The sequence below is a fragment of the Marmota monax genome, unplaced genomic scaffold, assembly GCF_021218885.2.
Source record: "Marmota monax isolate L192 unplaced genomic scaffold, Marmota_monax_Labrador192_F-V1.1 WCK01_AAM20220418_F8-fsc00014, whole genome shotgun sequence".
In the NCBI taxonomy this organism is placed as follows: domain Eukaryota; kingdom Metazoa; phylum Chordata; class Mammalia; order Rodentia; family Sciuridae; genus Marmota; species Marmota monax.
In genome coordinates, this window is record NW_026695222.1 from 4,892,638 (window position 1) to 4,915,325 (window position 22,688).

Below are 22,688 nucleotides of genomic sequence, written 5' to 3' on the forward strand. Positions count from 1 at the left end.
AAAAGCTTACATGTGAGACAGTGTAAGAAGGTTCAGAGGAGAAGTGATTGGATTGTACAAGTCTTAACCCAATCAGTGATTTAATCCCCTGATAGGAATTAACTGAGTGGTAACTGAAGTGGTAGGGTGTGGCTGGAGAAGGTGGGAATTGGGGTGTGGCTTTGGATATATATTTGTATTTGGTGAGGAGACTCTCTGCTTCCTGATCACCACTTAAGCCGCCTCCCCCTGCCACACTCTTCTGCCATGCTGTTCCTGTCTCAACTGGAGCCCTGAGAAATGGAGTCTGCTGTCTATGGATTGAGACTTCTGACACCACGAGCCCTGAAATAAGCTCTTCCTCCTTTACAGTTGTGTTGATCAGGTCCTTTAGTCACAGCAGTGAAAAAGCTGACTAAAGCAGTCCCACAAGTCTTTTCAAGGGTGCCTTGTGGAATCTCTTTAAGCAACCGGATTTATTTTATTTTCTAAGAAACAGAAGTTTGAGCTGGTGTGGTGGTGCACATCAGTAATCACAGCTGTTTAGGAGGCTGAGGCAGGAGGATGCAAGTTCAAAGCCAGCCTTAGCAAGTTATCAAGGCCCTAAGCAACTTAGTGAGACCCTGTCTCAAGATAAAAAAATTAAAAAGTGGTTAAATGTCCCTGGGTTCAATTTCTGGTACCCTCCCTCAAAAAGAATGCTCATGCAGAAGAGGGTAAAACAGTGCTTCAAAAGTTGAAAACAGTTGAAGAAAATAGAATAAATCAAAGATGAAGATGAGGAGTTCAAGGGAGATTTTGGCAGAAAATCTTTTATCTGTGACAATCACATCTGGAGAGAGAAAGAAATGGAAAAGCAGTTTTAAGAGATTTTGTGATGAAACAAATCTTATCTGTCCCTTTTATAGAGCTTTCAGTACATATGTATCTCTTGAGCTATTTTTCTTCTTTTGGGCTATTGTTACTTTGAATACAAAGCTGCCTGGAAATAGGGCTTTTTATTGGTTAAATAAATGACTGTACAACCTTAGGTTCTTATAAACCAGGGTGCTCTTGAAAATAATAAAAAAAATAAGTTATGTTCTTTCATTGATTCAAAGATACACTTTTGATTTTAACCTTTCTGAAATTAGGATGAGTGTGACTTTATGTTTGACAAGGAATCATAGTTTAATTAGCAAGAACCTTTTTCTTTGTTATTGGTACATTTCTTATTGATATGCTGAATTTCTTGACAGCATAAGTTGGAAAACATGTTATGAAGTTTGCTTGTTAAAGGTCAAGTGGCCAATATTTTCATTGCAACATTAAAATTTTCACTTGTGCACAATAAATTTCTATCCACTAGAGCCTCACAGGATCCCAGTGAATTCAACCCACATTTATCAGTCATTTTACACCCAGTTTTTTGGAGAAAGTGCAAAATCTGGGAAAATAAAACATTCAAAATTTAGTAAAATGAGTAGACAAATGACTTCCTGGATTCACATAGAAAATAAACGAAATCAGTTCCTGAAAAATGAACAGTTATTCAGTAGCCCAAGGAAGAATGATAATGGAGAGAGCCTTCTTTAGGCTCATTTATGAGACCAAGGCCATAAATCAAGAAAGGGGAACCAGATTTCAAAATAAACTTCTATTCAACTAAAAATGGATAAATGACACAAACAGATATTTCTCCAAGAAGGTAGACATATGATCAAGATATACAATGCTATTAGGAAAGCGCAAATCAAAATCAAATTGAGATACAACTTCACATCCACTAGGCTATCAATAATCAAAAAAGACAAAAGCAAAAAGCATGAGCAAGGATAGGGAGAAATTGGAAGCTTCATATATTGATGTGAATTTAAAGTGGCACACTACTGTGGAAGACCAATTTGTAATTCCTCAAATAAGTAAATATAGATGTTCCCATATAACCCAGCAATTCTACTTCTAGGTATACATGCAACAGAACTAAAAACATATTTCCACCCAAAGACTTGTATACAAACATTTACAGCGGCCCTATTCAAAAGGTGGGAGCAACCCAAATGCCCATCAAGTGTGAATGAATAAAAATCCCATGTAAAAATATTATTCAAGTGTTAAAAAGATTCAAGTACTGATACATGCTATGACGTGAAGGAACCTTGATAACCTTATCCTAAGTGAAAGAAGCCAGAAACAAATGGCCACTTCTAATAAAAATCTAATTGTAGGAAATATCCAGAATAGACAAATCCACAAAGACAGAAATCAGATTAATGGTTTATAAGGGATGGGGAGAGAGGAGATGTAAGAGGCAAGGCAATAGGAAGTGACTACTCATGGGTTATGGGGTTTTCCTTTGGGGTTCCAAAAATGTTCTGAAATTACAGAGTGACCATTGGTGAGAAACTCTGTGACTTCACTAAATACCACCAAAAGGAATTTCATGTTATGTGAATTATAGTTCAGGAAAGGTTTTAGTAGAAGAATAAATATCCAGAGTGCTCAAAGAAATGATAGTACATGAATGGCAGGGACAACAATGTCTCCTGAGTTTTCTCTTGTGGGACAAAGAGGCTGGTTGGCCCCTCTGGGATCTAAGGTGTACTTTGCTTTCTCCACCAGTGTCTCACAACCTACAATTTTGTGATTGACTTCCTGTCATCAGTCACAGCTGTTTTGTATTTTGGTGTCAGTGCCATACTTGGTCGATGACCAAGTGTGGATTCTGTGTGGTTGGCCGCACTCGTCCTGCTGACATAGGGAGTGCCTAAATAATACTGCAACTTTGAGCTGATGACATATATTATTTACTTACCAAATGTTCATTTTCTCTTTCTTAAACACTAATAGCTAGATGGGTAAATGAACTTATTAATAAAAATTGTAGTATTCGGGCTGGGGATGTGGCTCAAGCGGTAGCGCGCTCGCCTGGCATGCGTGCGGCCTGGGTTCGATCCTCAGCACCACATACAAACAAAGATGTTGTGTCCGCCGAAAACTAAAAAATAAATATTAAAATTCTCTCTCTCTCTCTCTCTCTCTCTCTCTCTCTCTCTCTCTGTCTCTCTTAAAAAAATTGTAATATTCATCAAGTGATTACATTATAGTGAGTGTGGGGATTCAGCTGTGAATGAGACATGACATCTAACATCAAAGTGGAGGATGTATTTAAGAGGACATTATATTGGAGTTGGCAAATACTCTGTGTAGAAGAAAGTTCAGGGTATTTGGTGAATTGGTGGCCTAATGACCACCATGAGTAACTACTCTCCACATTTTCCTCCCATAACATTGTTGTCTCCTTTCGTTCTTTATCTGGGATTTCCTGTTGGCTTACTTTCACGAAAAATGTGGTGGAAGTAATGGTGTGTGATTCTGAAGACTTGACCGTGTTTGTGTGTTCTCTGGATCTTGTCTCTGAAGATCCAAAATCACATGAAGCAGAGCCATGGAAGGCCAGTTGTTCCAGTAAAGACCCTTGAACATGTGAAAGACTCCAGCCAGGACCTGTCAACTTCCAGATTACAACAGATACATAGACAAGGCCAGCAGTGGTCAGCCAAAACCAGCTCAGGTCAGCAGAGCCACCTGCCCTCACAGATCCACCTTAAATAGCATGAGGTGTTTTTTTTTTTTTTTTTTTTTTTTTAACATTACAGTTTCTTGATGTTCGTGATGCAGCTATAGATGCAGCTATAGATAACTGATAGAGAAGGCAATGGGAGCTCAGAGAAGGGGCTTCAAAGAAGGGGCAAAGGAGGCTTCCCAGAAGAAGTGACATTTACACCATAAATGGAAAGAATAATAGGAGTCAGCCAGGGATAAGAGGGAACCAAGAGAAACTTTGTGTGTGATGGGTGAGGTGGTCTCTAAGGCTGTGGTGTGATGTATGAGGCATGCTAAGACATCAAGCTAGACAGCTATGTAGGAACCAACTGCTGTATGATCTCAAACATTTATTTAAGGGTTGAACTTTATCCTTAGGACAGATGACTTTTAATACCATTAAATTTTGCTTTTGTGTTACCAGTCTAGCTGTTGTATGGGCAGAGGTTTACATGGTTTACAAATTCTTAGGATAATGTTGGAAGGTGGGAGGGGATGGTAGCCTGACTGAAATACTAGGACAGGGGATAGAAAACCAGTGAATCTGAGGGTTATCACACGGTCAGAATTGATTTGACCTGATGGTCTATTGGAAAGAGGTGAGGGATAAACTGGATTAAAATGGTTCCTACTGATGTAGAAAAAAAGGAAGTAGAGCACATTTAAGGGGGACACAAATTCAGTTTGGCAACTATTGCATGTGGTACATACATTGTATTTGCCAGAGTTGGCCATGACTTCATATTTGTTCCAGCTGTCTGGCTTCTCTTTAGTGACCAACACTAGCCTGAGGTGTCATGAGGTCTGTGTTTGTTCCCTCACCTTGAATCTGAGAAGGGGCAGTGTCAACTCAATGAAGAAAGTCTGGCATTCATGATGCATGAAACTTGAAGGCTTGGTTATAAAAATGCTGAGAATTCCTTTCTGGAGGTCTCAGAAGGCTCACCCTTCAAACCGAGCTACCATATTATGAAATCCCAGGTCACGCAGAGAGGGCACATATAAGTGGTCCGGCCAAGAGCCCCAGCTAGTCTCTAGGGGAAGCACCATCAGCCACCAGTTGTGTGAGTGGATTCTAACCCCAAGCCTTCTAATCTTCCAGCTGAGGGTCTAAGATTCTTAGGTCTAAGGTCTTATATTCTGTGGAGCAGAATCTAAGCTATTCTGTACTGGCTATCCCTGTTCTGCTCTGTCTGAATTCCTCACTCCAGTAAATCAAGAGTTATAAAAGATCATTCTTATTGTTTGGAGCCATGCATTTTGGAGTCATTTGTATTACAGCAATACATAACAGACACACTGCATTTGGGGAAGCCTCTGGGACCTTGACCTTGAACTCACATGTGCATTTCTTTTCCTATCAAAGTTGCAGACTGTTTCATAAGAAAACTTACATCAAGTGCTCTCTGACAGTTTTTTACTTGCCACTATTTGTCAAAAAAAAATATCAAACTTTGTTTTGCCTTCCTTAGGGAGAAAGGGAGAGAGAAAGATAAGAAGGAAGGAGGGGAGGATCTCCATCATGAAAATGGTGGCCAGGGCAATACCATTCCTGGGTGGAGCACGGTGGATAGCACTAGTGACAGCTATGCCCCTGGCATATGCACTGCAGGATCCTGATTGCCTGTACAGGCCCTTCTGTGTTCCATCAGGGTGGGCATTATAGCCCTAAAGATGCAAGATGTCTGCTCCCACTATTCTCCCTGTGTAAAGAAGGCTGGCTCTGACCCCAAGAAATAACAGCTGGGTTGTGTTAAGAAATTTTTATTGTTTCCTTTGGATTTGTGATGAAAGCACATAAAATTACAAGTGGAAGAAACATCATGCCACAAAATTGCATAGAATTATTACAAAAATGTGAATTATGCATTTTAAATAATTGAAGATAGAAGAACCAAAATATGTACATTTTAAGAGCTTCAAATACTTTGTCCTATCTCTTTTTTTTTCTTCTTAAAAGGCAAAAGTCACAAAGTCCAATCTGTCACGAACAATATTAATACAATGCACAAGCGCGACATTAAATTCAAAGGAATGCAAGCAGTGGCCCTTTCTTTGAGAATTATTTAATGATTGCTTATCTATTAGAGGAGCATCGATTCAATGTATGGTGGTATTGAAATGTTGAAATGTTAAAAACCAAAACACATGGCATGTCATTAGAACTTTGAAAATTGGTTTACACGGCCAAAACCACACCATTCTCAGTAGTGTAAAGGTGTCAGGGACATAATCTAATTTAATACACGACTCTACTTTCTATTATAGGAAAAACCACAGTACAGAGTTTCACACATTCAACAAAGAACAAGGCAAATACATAGAGGCACAAAAACTGCACATCATATAGACCCTTTTCTTTATCTTTTTTTGTCTATTTTCAAGTAATATTAATATTATTAAATGATAATATCACTGTAGTAGTTTCAATGATGCAAGACACACAGTGTTACACACTACCCACAACTGCAAAAAGTGTCATTGTACAGGTATAAAAATGTGATTACAGTTAATGGCCAAATATAAACGTATTGTAAAATGACTAGAATCACTAAGATAATGAAATCCAGCTACCAAAACAGTTTTGTGTAAGTCAAGGTTATTCAACCTTAGCCTATCTCTGGACTAAAATGTGACACAGTATCCTGCAATGATTACCATTGTGTTTGGTTATGAAAGCTATTATCGGTTCATTCTTCTGCAATTTTAGACAGTCTATAATTTTATTTATAAAAAAGCAGCATTCAATTTTGACCATCCTTGCCTCTTTATGCCTTCCTTTCAAAGTGCAAAGGTAGAATGATTTACGAAAGATTTTTCTTTCAGTGAAAGTTAAGTTTTATTAAGTATCTAATTAACACTCTAAATCCTTCAGATCAAAATACAATCGTCTCCAAAGGGGATGTGATGTTCCCCCTCGTGTCTCACTAGATGTGTTTTCTTAATCAAACGGTCTTTCCTCACATCTGAAGTAAGCCTTCATTTTGATTAAAACTTAATTATGATCCCTAGTTATTGCTTAAAGTTAAATAAAATAATTTCCACAAAAATATTAAAATTTTGAAACACAACTTTCAGGACACAACTGGTTTTTGCATTGTAAAATGTTTTTCTAAGCCACAACCAGAGAGGTTTATTTTAAAATAAAGAAAGCTGTGAATGTTTTGCTTCTGGGCTTTATCTGCAATTTCTTTGTATCACTCTCTAAATTATATTTTGAAATATAATTACTCTTTCTTTCAATAATGGCTTTGATCAGTTTTACCATGATATAATTTGTTTCTCTAATGCCACTTAAAATAGGAACTTAAAAGACACAGTTAAGTGAATTAAATGTACATACTAAATACATAATGAAAAGTTTTTATGTTAGAATAAGATTGAAATCAATTAAACATTATGGAAGATACAAATAAATTTCCAAATAAGTGTCCAATACACTTTTGTATATTCTGACCATTAAAATAAGCTGAAAATCTGATACTTAAATTCAATTTTTGATCCTGCAAAATATTTACCAAATTCTTAAGTTCTAAATCTTCCTCAACTTACACCAACAACTCCATCAATTGTTTCTTAGCATGCCCATATAATTTAATATCCATGCAATCTAAATGTTTGACCCTTTTCTTCTCTAACCATTTATCCCTGAAATTGGTTTTAAGTCTTGTGGAAGAGATTTGGGTTATTGCCAATTAATAAAGACACATCTATACTCAACACATACATGTGTGGCTGAGTGCATACACAAAAACATGGAATATATATATATATATATATATATATATATATACACATATATATATATATATATATATATATAATTATACATGGGTCTGTGTATTCTTTTGATAAATAGTTAATCTTCCTCTCTCTATTAAAAATAAATGAACCATAAAAAATATCAGACAGCAAAATAACCACTGGAACCTGTTTATTCTAGTTGAATTTCTGCTTAACACATATCAGCTCAACTCTTTGTTTAACAGAATAGACCTGTTGTAGCTATTTGATCATTCATTTCAGGCCAACAGCCAATGAATATCCAGACTTCGAGTGCAAATAGTCAATTCAGATAACACACTGCCTGAAAATGTTCAGCCAACTTGCTCATGCAGCCAAATGTACAATCCATATTGCTAAGTCTTGGGATGGCTTCACTGGGTAAGGATACAATCAAGTGATTTTGTTTTGCAAAAAAGAAAACCAGCTTATTTGAATCACTATGGTATCTAATAAAGCCATGTCAGCAACAGATACTGATGCCTTTACGATAAATAAATTAGCAAACTGCAAGCCACCCGTGCTTGCAAAGCAAAGGATGAAACCATTTAAATGCATATGAACTTGAAGACATTGAGTTGAGGGGCAGCTAGGAAAAAAAATGCTCAAAGTCAGATGATCAATAGTGTTAAATAGTGCTATGCATTTCTCAATCTATTTCTATTACTTTGAAATACTTTACACTGGAGTTTCAAATAAAAACAGGAGCTCGAAGTTTCTTCAAAGAAGATACTTTCTGTCATTTAATGTTCCATAGAGCCTGGGAGTTGCCTGCTTTGAATTTACTATTAGAAAGAAAACAAAATCCCACATACATGCATTCTTCACTGCAGTATTTTCTGCATGACACCTGGAGCCTGGCCATGAAACCTCTGTATGGATCCTTCTGGAACTCTCCATTTGGTGTTGAATTTAGGCTAAGGGATGCTTCTCAGGAAGATGGTCCTGGGCAGTGATCTTTAGAAGAGAGAGTTCAATGGAGCTTGAGTGGCCTAGCAGGAGCAATCACAGAGGAGTATCAAACTCTTTTCCTGGGTTCTCTCCTTCCACCTCCTCACTGGAGGGAGGCTTGTGGTTCACTTTTCCAGGGTCAGAGGCCAAGGAGGGAGGGGCAGAACTGTGATTGCTGTCTTCACTGATCTTCCCTTTCATGGCTTCCTGCACAAATTCCAAAATCTCCAGGGGCAATCTTTTGAACTTGTCTTGGTATTCTTGCTCCAACTCCATCTGTAGCTAGGAGACATCAAGAGAGGAGAACGATTTAAGATCATTTAGATTTCTATGCCCACCCACGTAGAAACTCTTTGAAAGAGATATATGAAGGATAGGGAGAAGAATAAATTAATTTAAAATGTCATTCACTGGTCACTTATAGAGATGATTAAAAACAGAGTTTATCTGGACATACCATTTGTCTGTAGCTGAAAGTCAAGTTTGATGGGGCTAAAAAATTTGGACTAGGATAAATAAGTACATCTATAAACACACACATATGCATGTTTGAAAAAACTTTATAGAAGTCATAAACAATGATCTAAAGTTATTACACTTAGAGGTTGAAAGCCATTGATAGCTGAGACAATCAAAGTCAACCATGAATTGAGCTGGGGAGCTCAGAAGCAACTGGGGTAGACAGAGTGACAGAGGGGCTTTCATAGGCTGCTGCTTCAGCCAGAGGCTGAGAAGGCATTGCTAGATGCTTTTGTTTTGTTTTGTTTTATTCATTTACTTTTTGAGTGCTAGAGATTAAACCTAGGGCTTCACACAGGCTAAGCATACACTCTGTCACTTGCCCCATGGGTTCTTTTAAAAGGAAAAGTCTGAGGATCTGTAGCTTAGCATGCATGGAAACCTGGGTTTGATTCCCCAGCATATCTCTCTTTCTCTCTCTCTCTCTCTCTCTCTCTCTCTCTCTCTCTCACACACACACACACACACACACACACACAAATAAAAAAATGAAAGGAAAAGAAACGATGCATTTTACAAAGTGAACCCACTCCTGTAACCAACATTTACTTTTATTTGGATATTTTTTCCATTTATTATTGTGATTCCCTTCTCATTTTAGTTTTTGCTTTTGAACTTATTCATTTTATGCCCTGGAGAATTCTCAGACTTTTGAATGTCAGGGAAATCTTTCGGCACACACAGATTTGCATGCCAGTCCTCCTCGTAAAATAGTTGTAAAGCTGGTACTCCTGAGGAGAAGTGGGGCAAGGATGGCTACTGGGAAGTTCTGCTGTCTGAACCCAAATGAAAACCCCAAATTTGAAACACAATTTGCTCTGTGGGCTGAATGATATGCAGGGAGCTTAATCTCAGAACATGTGAAACCACATGGTTTTTCTCCCCTCTCATTAGTCTTGAGGCAACTTTTCTTAAGAGATGTCCTTAGTATCTTTAAGTAATTTCTCTCCATGCCTCTCAACAACAACATGCAACATGATCTCCCTGCAACATGATCTGAGTGCACCTTAAAGGTGTACCTGTGGGATCTTGGCCTTGATTCTGATTCAGGAGGCATTGGGTGGAGCCTGAGGCCATATATTTCTTGGCAGCTCTGGGTGATGGCTGATGCAGGTGATCTATTTAGGCTACTCTGATTATCTCCCTGTCTGAGTTCTACTTGAGGACCCCAATTATACTTTTTGTCTTGATCCTGGCTGTATATCTTCCACTGCCAGCTTTCAGTTTAGTCTCTGGGACTTGCCCTGACCTCTGGAATGTCCAGAGTGAAGCCAGTCTTCAGGACATCTGCCCCTCTAGGTCTGGACTTCCCTTTGGACAGTGTCAGTTGCTGAACAATATCCTCTAATTCAACTCCTTTCACTCTTGCTTCTTCTATTCCAGAGAAATTTTGCTAAGTCTGATTTTTAGTCTATTAAATAATCTCTGTAATTCTAAAATGCTCAAATTTCTGAAATCCAGTCATTTCTGATAAATTTGTGGCAAAATCATTGGCATTATTTATTTTCCTTCATGTACTATTCATGCTCATCCATCTGTCCCCTTCATTCTTCCCTCCCTTCTTTCTGTTATGAGGACTTTAACCTAGGTTGATTTACCCCTGAGCTACATCCCTGGTCATTTTCATTTTGGGACAGGGTCTCCATAAGTTGCTGAAGCTGGCCTTAAACTTGCAATCTTCCTGCCTTGGCCTCCCAAATTGCTGGGATTATAGGCATGAGCCACCTTGATGATATTGATGCACTTAATTGCAAACAAATTAATTAGTTTGGAGGCTTCTCTGGAGCTTGGTGCTCGTGGTACAAGCATCATGTTATCTCTCTAAAAATCAGAAAATCTCTGAATTCTGAAAGACAACAGGCCCCAAGAATCGCAAATAATAGATACTGGATTGTCGCATCACACAACTAAACCGATCAGGGTCACTCCAAGTGAATTTGGAAACTAAATAAAGACACAGACACAGAAAGTACCTTTCCTTTGGGTTCAGTGACCGCTCCTCAGCCACTGATCCCACAAGGAGGGCAAGGAAGGCAAGAAAGAGTGCAAGGAGCATGTGCTGAACCCTTTTATTGGGGAGAAGCCATTCAAATGAGGCAAGGGGTCTGGTTTTAGAGGGCTGAGTCTAACCCCGTGTGTCTTGTTGTCGGCAGGTTGACTGACATTTAGGAAGGCCATGCCCATCTCATGTGCTGTGTGGGGATCATAGGCAGAGTGAGGGAAAAGACGCTTATGTTGCTGACCAAACAGAGGGTTAACACCCGTTCAGTGCACCCTTTGCGCTCAGTGCTCATAGTTCAAACACACACAGCCCATGGCTGGCTTGCCACATCTCTACACTCTCATTGCTTAAAACTAAGGGGCACTTGATTGCCATGTGGCAGCTCTAGACACTGGATCATGTTCAAATTATTTTTTTCACCACATTGAAAGTCTGATAAAGTTATAATTTATTCACAATTGAGTCAATTATTTAAATTGTTAAAGATTATTATTATAATTAAATTATCAAAATTAAGTCTTTTTAGAATTTAATGACTAAAAATATTTAAAAGTGATACTTTGGTATTTTTTTCCCCATGTTTTAGTGTTCTTTCTTTAATGTTTTAAAAAGAAACAGCACTTATCAAGCACCATGGGGTCATGTTCTCCAATGACTGTTAAGGGTTGTGGCTCAGTGGTAGAGCGCTTGCCTTGCCTCAAACCGTGTGAGGCCCTGGGTTTGATCCTCAGCACCACATATAAATAAATAAATAAATAAAATAAAGGTATTGTGTCCATCTACAACTAAATATTATTTTAAAAAAAGTGTCTGATAAGAATGTCTTAGCCTGAGTGTTGAAAGCAAATTATTCTCTTCAAATATAAAATGCAGAGTATTTATGAATATATTGTATTGTGCTAATCTATGGCCCAAGGATGCACTAGGATGCCCACAGCTCTGATGCAACAAAAGCACCATGAACACAGTCCCACCCTCTGTGTCCTGCAAGCAAATCACTGGAGGCTCAAAGACAAGAACATAATTACCAGTTCTCTCCCCTGTCCCAACAATTTGGAAGGAAGGGGGACTTTGACAATGTCTCCCTCTTTAGCATGAGTGAGGTCTCAGTCTGGTTTGACAGCTTCCATTTACTACCATTCCAGTCTTATCAATTTGCTTCAATTTCAGTTCAGCCTTACATGCAATTAGTTTCATTTCCAAGGCAGGCAGGGAAATGGAGAACTGTAAAGGACTCTGTTTTCAGAACACAGTAGATAACTATTTCCATTGAGTTTGGACCAGGGAACTTTTAAACATTGACATATTTATTTGACAGAGCAGGCAATTTTTCTAGGTTAACGGTCGTTGGTGAACATGACCCCATGGTGCTTGATAAGTGCTGTTTCTTTTTAAAACATTAAAAAAAGAACACTAAAACATGGGAAAAAATACCAAATTATCACTTTTAAATATTTTTAGTAATTAAATTCTACTAAAGACTTAATTTTGGTAATTTAATTATAATAATGATCTTTAACAATTTAAATCATTGACTCAATTGTGGCTAAATTATAACTTTATCAGACTTTTCCTTTTATCATGAGGCAGTAATAGATTTCATTGTATTCTAAACTAGGTCACTGCTTCATAGTTTATTTGAAACACTCTTTTTTTTATTTTTTATTGTTGGCTGTTCAAAACATTACATAGTTCTTGATATATCATATTTCACAATTTGATTCAAGTGGGTTATGAGCTCCCATTTTTACCCCATATACAGATTGCAGAATCACATCAGTTACACATCCATTGATTTACATATTGCCATACTAGTGTCTGTTGTATTCTGCTGCCTTTCCTATCCTCTACTATCCCCCCTCCCCTCCCCTCCCCTCCCCTCTTCTCTCTCTGCTCCCTCTACTGACATTCGTTTGTCCCCCTTATATTATTTTTCCCCTTCCCCTCACTTCCTCTTGTATGTACTTTTGTATAACTCTGAGGGTCTCCTTCCATTTCCATGCATTTTCCCTTCTCTCTCCCTTTCCCTCCCACCTCTCATCCCTGTTTAATGTTAATCTTCTTCTCATGCTCTTCGACCCTACTCTGTTCTTAGTTACTCTCCTTATATCAAAGAAGACATTTGGCATTTGTTTTTTAGGGATTGGCTAGCTTCACTTAGCATAATCTGCTCTAATGCCATCCATTTCCCTGTAAATTCTATGATTTTGTCATTTTTTAATGCAGAGTAATACTCCATTGTGTATAAATGCCACATTTTTTTTATCCATTCATCCATTGAAGGGCATCTAGGTTGGTTCCACAGTCTAGCTATTGTGAATTGTGAAACACTCTTTTTAAAAAGACATTCAGTTATTAAGTTAATTTCAAAACTGTATTTACTATTGGATGCTAAGTTAGAAGTCTTGATTTTTTTTTTGCTTCTTGTAAATGAAATAATTGTTCATTTTGAGAAAATATGAAAATTATGCAGAGCAATATCTGTCTGCATTCTAAAAAAGCCCTATCTATCAATAGTCTAGAGCTTTTCCAGCCCAAGTGTTGCAATTTGTGTTTGCTAGGATCAGGAAAGTCGTGAAAGTGAGAGAAACAGAAGGCATAACAGAGAAGGAGTGGTAGAGTCAGGGGTCCTAGAGAAGACACACCCTATCTGACACAGGTATCAAAATACCCAGTTCTAGCTGATACTTGTCAGAGTCTTGTTTTACAAGTCAGAAATTCAAATCTTCATGTAAAATCAACTCATGTATTTATTGTTGATTATCAACTGAAATTACACTTTGAACCCAAAGATGTTTTCTCGGCATTTATTTATTTATTTATTGTGCAGTACTTAGGATCAAACCCAGGCCTTGATCATACCAAGCAAGTAAGTGCATCTCCACTGAGTGACAACCCCAGACTCTCCAAAGATATTTGCAAACATTGAACAATAATCTCATATTATTTATATGAAGAAAAATATACATAGCTTTTGATCTAGAAACTTCACTTTTGGGAATCTAGTTTATGGAAAATAAAGGTACCAAGACATAAGGTTGGAGGTACTAGGATACTTAATTCAGAATTTCTCTAGGAAAAACAAAACAAAATCAAACATAACAATAAAAAAACCCAAAACAACACTTGAAAATAATTTTCACTTACTATCTATCACTATATTTTTTGTTACATCTTTTGAAATGTTTTAGACCTCATGACATTTCACCCACAAATACTGTAGCACACATGTTAAAATAAAGATATTTTATGACATGAAAAATCATATCACTTAAAGAGAATTCATAATAGTTACTTAATATTATCTAAGACTCACTCTTGTTCAAAATTTCCCTTCCAAATTATCCCTTCCAAATCTCTTCCAGCTCATCTTTTTAGATCAAAACCCAAAATTAGTGTATTACATTTAGTTATTATGTCAGTCTAATTTTTCCCATGTGAACCCATGAAATACTTACTGCTTTAGGTTTCTTATGACTTGGATTTTAGTAAAAGGTTTGTCAATTTTCTTATAATATAGCACCCTTATTCTGAATTTTTCTGATTATTTGTTTGTGCTGTTGCTCCTTGAAACTTTTATTTCCTGTAAATTAGAAGTTAAAGCTATAAGCTTGATTAGATGGAGGTTAAACATTTGTTCTGGCAAGAATATTCAATAGACATTATTTTACATCTCATATTACAAAGTGTTGGTGGGTGTAGAGTTTCAGAGATGCTGTCTGATCATTTAGATAAAGTGATAAATACAATATTTTGATTTTGATTGAGACATGGTTTTGCCTTTACAATTGGCAGTTATTCTATGGGGTCAAACTCTGGATCCATGTAAAATTTCCTTCATACCCTAAAATGGAACTGAGGATTCTTGGCTATCTCACTGGGCATAAATGTTAATTTTCTAATTATTTCATATATAACTGGCATTCTTCTGCAAAGAAGAGCTTTCCTTCATTTATGCAGATGAAATTAAATTCTCTCTTAAAAGATTGGGTAAATTTTACTTCCTTTCCTGTAATTACACATTTTTCTAAGGAAGGAGTTAAGAAAATAATCATTTCAAAAAATGACAAATGAGTGTTCTTTTCCTTCTCTTTCTTGAAAATAATGAGAGACAATTTTTTTTTTTATTTATTCCTTGGTTTTAAATCAGTAGCAGCCAAGATTCTTTTGGATGTTCAAATTGTCTTGAGTTGGATCAATGGGAGCCCATTCAGGTAGCTCCCAGGTCCTTTTGAAAGCCCCTAGTGGGTTTCCTTGCTTGTTTGATACAATACAATATCCTAGACACTCCTATATTTCCTTTGCTCCAGTCCTGAAATCATCTGCTTTTCCATGGAGCTTGGTTCCTTATGAAGAAGTCATTAATAAACCAAGCCCTGGATCCTAACAGTGATCATTGCTCCCAGCGCATCTCAGTAGACTGTTAGGAAATATGCTTTGAAAAGTTCTCATTACATACTAGTATTTCAAACTTAAATGTAATATTATATTTTTTCTTAACTCTCTTGCTTTTGTACTTGTATATCTTTTACTTTCATTGAAAATTTTGCTCCCTAACAGCATTAGCATGTTTACTCATATGCTTAAGTTAACATATACAGAAATAGTTTCAACACAGGGACCCATCAATAAAAGAACCATGTGAAGCTTAAGGTGTTTTTCAAGTTCATTTTATTTCCAGAACATATCCTACCAAGTATGTACAATATTATTTTGCCAAAATTCACTTGAAATAACAATTATATTTTTGTATGATTATGTTGATCTTTGATATACATATGGGGTCATTTGTTTCTGTTTTCTCACTAGACATTTTAGATTATTTCATCTTTTTTCTTCCTCTCTGGGAGCATCTGCTGTATGTATTTAAAGTTCAATTCCTCACAGTATTTTAACCCTTGCAAACACTATCTCCTGGCCTTTGGAAGATAGACATGATAATACATTACTTTAATAATCTTGCTCAAACTATTTTGAAATTTATTGATAAAGATAATGGAAAACATCAAAACCAAAAAATAAGCAGAAGCATATCTGTAAAACAAATAAGGTTTCCAGTTTTATAAAATGATTTAACCAAATAAATGTAGTCTAATAAATGGCTTTGAAAACAGGGAGAAATAATTATAATATAGTATGTAATGTAATTATCATAACATCATGATTAATGTAAAAAGGATGCCCGCAGTTGGATGTATACTGTGATTATAGTTGTGAGAATACTTTTTAAGAATTTAGAACTACTTTGAAAGGAAACAGTACAATATAAATTCTGTGGGGATTATGTATATTTTTATTTTTTCTACTTCTTATTTTTATGGTAATGTGTCTTTTATTTTTAGCATAAAGTAGCATTCTAAAATGAAACAAAAATCTAATATATTTTTTAAGACACACACAAAAAAATGCAGAATTCTTAATGTGGGACACCGTATCCAGGACAATTTTGTGAAGAATTATTGTCAGCAAAATAGTATTTTAACTTCAATGTCATCAGTGAGATGATGAGAGTATATTTAAAACAATGGGAAAAACATTTACCAAATATATCCATAGATTGCGTGGTTTCAAAATTAGCCTGAGCAACCTTGTAAGCCCTCTTCTTATTTTTAGAATAATCTCATAAATTTTTACCTTATCCAAGAATAGAAATAACAGGGTCGTATGAAAAGTACAGAGAGAGGTCAGTCAAGTTACCGAGGATTGTGTGCCATTTGGGAAAATTGGATTGTATTATAAATCCTAACCAATCCAGTTCTTGCTTATTTGTTTTCCTCCAAGCTTCCTTAGAATACATTGAGATGGGACTTTGGGTCAATATGGCTGATTTTCTATTCCCATTGCAGGGAAATCTGAATAAAATAGAACACAGTTATTTAAATTTATAGCTGAGTTTGAATATAAGAAAAGGAAATTACTAAATCATGAAAATAACAAAGGAACTTAAAGCTATGGGGCTCCTGAGGTTGCAGAACAGATTCTCCATCTTGCAGGGCTAGAGATTTAATGTTCTAAGGGTATGGAAGAGAAGGCCTCAAAGGTTGGGTGTCATAGCACCAAAATTGAAGTTCCTTCATAAATCTGTGTGTCTTCATCCTTGAAATAGGAGTTAGGAAAACTCTTTCTATAAACATGGGGATAGGGCAAGAAAGCTAATAATTCTTGGAGCCCTTTGGATAAAAATGTTTGCCAGGGGAGGCAGGGAGGGAGGGGCAAAGGGCTAGGGAGTGATATTGGCCAAATTATATTGTTATATTGTGTGCATGTGTGAATATGTAACAACAAATCACATCAATATGTACAACTATAATGCTCCAATTAAAAAAAAGTGAATTATGTAAAAATGTGGATGTGTAACCGATGTGATTCTGCAGTCTGTATTTGGGGTAAAATTGGGAGTTCATAACCAACTTGAATCTAATGTATGAAATATGATATGTCAATAGCTTTATAATGTTTTGAACAACCAATAAAAAAAATAAATTAAAAAAAAAGTGAAGTTAAAAAAAAAAAGAATGAAAAGGAAAAACAATCTGCCAAGGGAATAAGAAGCCCAAAGCAACACCAGAGAGAGTCCAGTTTACAAGGTACATTAGCTCTGTGAATTGAGCACAAAATGCCAGTAAGTTAAAGCAAAAACTGTTCAAAAATTGACAAAATTCATAGATTCTCAGCAGAGGCACGGCATATTCAAACAGTTTGGATTCCCTTATGACCCGAGGCAGGTATAACCCTTATAAATAAATAATTACCACTGACCATGACTCAAGTTCAAAATTACAAACTACTCATGTAAAAGGCAGCTTTTGTTCAGCCTTGTACTTCCAAGTTGCTATTGGCAACTGAAATGTAAAGAAAGGGAGTAAAGAGGTGATCAGTGTATTTCTAGGTCAAAGTTGGAAGTACTCCACACCTAAAAGAAATAACTTGGATGGTTCATGCCAATGTGGAATCATACAATCAAGTCACAGTGACTATGAATTACAGTTACTTTTTTGCAGGTGTCGAAGTGTGGTGCACGCTTATACTCTTGGAAGATTTTCCCAAATAACTATATTTGCTTGAAAATGATATGAAAATTAAGTTTCACCTTGTGAACAAATACCAACTAACAATAGGGTCCATTGCAAAGGGTTAAGAAAGTAACCACAAATTAACCTGTTGTCATAGATATACACAAAGTGGATCATTCATTGTGGGATAGATAAGACTCTTTCTTCGCTTTGGCATAGAATGTTTTCATTTTATGAAGTACAACCTTAAGCAGTTTATTTAATCTCTTAGAATTCCAATTTTCTCATATAAAAGGGGAATTAATATGCCAAATTTCCCCAGGCCATTGTTAAAAGGTTTAAATGAGATCATGCATAATTTTCTACATATTATGATTGCTTATAAATCAATACTGTGTAATCATACTGCTAAAAAAAAAAGAGGGAAAAATGAATTACATCCTAACACATCTGAAACCCTGTCTACTAAGTGGTCCTTGTCCTCTCTACTTACATCATTTGAGTCATTATTTGGTCAATGCCATACAATGATGGTACTTGTTAGATCTCTCATTTTGGACTATGTTCTGGATTGTTGTTGATATTGATGCATTTACCAATAAATAATATTTTATTCATTGGTGTAAGGCCTGTATTTGGTCCTATAGGGACAAGAAATGTATTTGGAGAAAATAAGATACTGGGCTTAATGGATGTTACAGAACAACATAAGCTACAGACACTGAAAATGAAGCCTAGATTATAACCTTAGATTGATATGGGAAATACTTTATGGAGGAGACTGGATTTAAAAAGTTGGGCCTTGTTCAATCTGCCTGTATACTTGATATTATCTTTTCCAGAGGCAGAACCTCTCAACCTTTCCCCTTTTATATGGGACATATAACCAAAGACATTCACTGAGGAGACACTACTCTAGCTATAATTCCCCTTTTCCTTGGTGCATCTAAAGGTGTATAATTTAAGTATGTAAAAGTGACTTGAGAATGTGGAACTCAATTTTTGACTCTGTGCTAATATATAAAAATCAAATCACTACTATGTTTCTTTCATCTGCTATTAGCCATAGATTACAGTGGAGAACCCATACCTTGTGGTTGAGAAGACTTCTGTAAAGGATGGCTGTTTGTTACAAATGACAGGATGGGCAAGCTTTCAATGAGCTTTTCTCAAAAGTTATTGTACATCCAAAGCACCCAGAGATTTTGTCAAAATGCAGATTCTGATTCAACAAATCTGAGATGAGGCATAAAACTCTGCATTTCTAACAAGCTCCCAGGAGACACAGAGGTCACTGGTCTCAGGACCATACTTTGATACTGCCGCTCCAGACCAAGATCTTCCAGCAGTTTTCTCCTTTTGTACTTCCTTTTCCTTCTTCACCGATATTTCAGGATATGAATGGTGTATTCAAAGATTCTTTTCTGTAGATGTCATCACTCTAGATCTCTGGAGTTTGCAATATTCAGATTGGGGTTCAGAGTGATTATTGGAGGCTGCTGGGTAAAGGGCATCATGAGGGTTTCAAAGTGTGCAGGAAAGGAAAGATGGGGGAGCCCAGAACAAGGTAGACAAAATGTTAAATAGATCCAAACACTGAATTAATAAAAGAGGAAAGACAGAAGCTAGAGATCGTATGATTTACCAAGTGCAGCTGCTAACATGCATTTGCATTTTAAATTTTAAGTCAAAAGCCAAATGCATTCTGACATAGCTATAAAGTGTAAATTCCTCAGTACATCCTATTCTCTCATGAAACTGTCATAGAGGAAACTTGCTTGTAAAATCACAGAGAACACAAATTTCTGTGACTTTTCACCTAGCTCCGTCACTATTTCTTCCTTTCTGTCTCTTCCCTAATATATCCCTCTTGAATTGTTAAAATTTCCTAACAACCCATACTTTATACTTCTGAATCTCTACATATATTTCAAAATTTCTTTTGTAATTATCTCACATGTATCTAGAAATTGCTGCAGAAACCTTGGAAAGGAATGTTAGCAATTATATAGTCAAATCTTCTAGGACTTTGAAGTCCTAGAAAGGGCTTTTTTGCAATTATATAGTCAAACCCTTTCCTTTGACTTAGTATGAAGCTGTGGTCCAGAGTAGTTAGTGGTTTTCTAAGGATATGGCTCACTCATAGCAACACTAGAATCTAGTCAATTCTCTTCTTTGTAGATGAACTAGATTAAATGACTCAAATATTTCACTTTTCCCTAGATCCACAGCCTTTGCTTATGATTTTTGAGTTCCTTTTCCTAAGATGCAGAGTCTGTTTCTCTATCCTTTGAATACGAAATAGTCATGTGACTTGACTGTGGCCAAAGGAATGTTAACAGAGAAGACTCAAACAGAGACTTATAAAAGCCCCCATTTCACTTTCACTCTATTTCCTCTGCAGGTCATGGAAATATACTGGGAATAGTGTGATAGAAGATGAACCACATGGAACCAAGTGGAATCACCCCAATCATCTCAGCCATATAGCCAAAAATCATCCTAGATGATTTAGATCTAGCTAATGCCCAGAGATGTAGGAAAGCATAGATAAGATTCACAGAGGCACCTATGTGACCTATAGACAATCATGGATACTTAAACAAGCCCAGCTAAGCCCAGCGGCACTCAGTTAAGAGCAGCTAATCCCCACATACACACAAACTTGCATGCCAGGGAAGTTTTGTGTCTTTTGTGCAGCACTATTATAGTATGTCCCCATGACTCCCATTATATCTGTTAAAAGTGTGCATTAAGTTCTATAGCCTGGATATAGAATTTATTGTTGATCATGTTCTAGGAGCAAGACCTTTGTTGCTTTGTATACATACTCTAGCCATTCAGCATCTAAAAGCAAATTAAACCACAATTTAAGGCAATAATTATGCTACTCAGCAAGATACTTCATCTCAGCTACTGTGTCGTTCTAGTCCTTGATATTTTTTGTGTCAGTGCCAGAGTACTTTCCCTTTATAGAGATCTTGGAGCTTTCTATTTTGATTTAGGTGGTATCAGTGGGAAAACTCAACTGGGGTCTATGATAGCTGGGAATAAAAAAATGATTGTAACTTAGAAGAAGAATTTTGATTTCTTTAAAATCATTAATAATCCAGGTAGTGGTTAGGAGATACTTTGTCAAACAGAAAGTTACTACTGCACTTACAGTGCAAAAAGCTTGCTTAAGTATTTGAAGACCTGTGCTCTGGTCCAAGGATTAAGAGATTTATTTTATAATCTCGAATGAGTAAACAGCCAACAAATTGTTCAACAAATCCCATCATTTGTGAAATGAGGTAATGAAAGACTACCACTCAAGTGTTTTAAGGAGAATCAAGATCTGAACCCAAACTCTTGCCTCCTAATCCAGGATTTTATCTCTACCACTCCACGCTGACTCCTTACTATGTAAAAATAAGAATCATGAAGATCTCAGTAACTTGATATTATGTGTGTTAATGGAAGAATAACAAATAATTCAAACCTATTTTCCTTGCATATCTATGACTTCAAAGTTGCTTTCATAAAATATTTAGAAAGTGTTTTTTTTTCTTTTTCTTTTATTTCTTTTGGTACTGGAGCTCAAATTCAAGGATACTGAACTACATCCTCAGTCCTCTTCTTATTTTTTTTATTTTGATACAGGGTTTTTACTAAGTTGCTTAGGCCCTCACTAAGTTGCTGAGGCTGGCCTCAAACTTGTGATTCTCCTGCCTCAGCCTCCCCAGTTGCTGGGATGACAGGCATATGGCATCATGCCCCGCTAAGGGAAGTATCTCTTATTGAAAAGTGAAGTTGAAGAGAGATCCTGTGGCACCAGGTCTCATTGATATGCTGTCCTCTTAATAGTAAAGTATGATTTTGTGAAAAAAAAAATACTCTCAATCAGTTGCAATTAGCCTAGTCTATTTCTAAACCTTCACTGGGATTTTCTATTTGTATTTTTCTTGCTGGGAAGATACTGGCTTTCCACTTCCCCTATGTAATTCTTCAGTTCAGGGCATGTTTATTTGGTCAGCTGGCTGGTTTTCTGTTTGCCATTAACTGTAGTCTAATTTAATTAGACTATTTCTGTCAAGAGTCAAATAGTATAAGAAAGGACAAACGAAAGGAAAACCAGAATAGGGAAAATCACATTTTAAAAGAGAAAAATCTCTTAGTCTGTAACCAATCTAGTCCACATTACTAGTAAATCTGAAAATATAGAACTATAGAAATAAAGGTGTTAATATAAAGACAGTAATAATTACAGACAGGTACTATCCTTAGGACTCTCCATATACTAGCCAACTTAATACATGTACACTAACTTCAAAATCTCTGAACCCAAGTTTCTACGGAGCTCAAGAAACAATATAAATCTGTGAATCAGATTTATTAAGGCCAAAGAGAAGTAGCAGGATATTTCTTATTTAAAGCATTCATATTCAGAAATTTAAACATATAAAGAAAAGGTTCTCTTGAGTCTGCAAGTCACTTGTTTGTGGATTCTTAATCACCCAAACTATTAGGAGACAGGGCATGACAGCAAAGGATGATTTATGCCCACTAGAGAGAAACTAAGACAGCACCAGATGAATCCCATTCTTGTAACCACATACATCCTAAAACAATCAATAAGAAGCCTCAAGTCAATTGAAATAAAAGACAGTCCAAAGGCTAATTATTTTTAGATGCAGGATGTATTTCTTTTCAATCAAGTGGGATGCTACCAACAGGGAAGCATTGAACTTGCATTATAAATTCTTATACTGAGTCACAGTAGATGCAAATGTCAATAGCACAGATGGTGCATGCAACCAACTCAGAGAAGTTGGAGTCCCAGTGAAAGAGCCTCCATGGGTCTCAAAGGCTTTTGC

General features: G+C 36.4%; 1 protein-coding gene across 3 annotated transcripts in view; it reads right to left on the minus strand.

Moving 5' to 3' along the window:
- Positions 1-5,312: 5,312 nt before the first annotated feature.
- Positions 5,313-22,688, minus strand: part of Plcb1 (phospholipase C beta 1) — a 722,370-nt gene continuing 704,994 nt past the window's right edge. For 2 of the 3 annotated variants that reach the window (XM_058575379.1, XM_046433107.2), the window contains one exon: positions 5,313-8,580. In XM_058575379.1, the coding sequence (XP_058431362.1) occupies positions 8,353-8,580 (228 nt within the window). In that variant the 3' untranslated portion in view covers positions 5,313-8,352. The remainder of the gene's footprint in view (positions 8,581-22,688) is intronic. The other variant, XM_046433108.2, reaches the window with a different exon arrangement.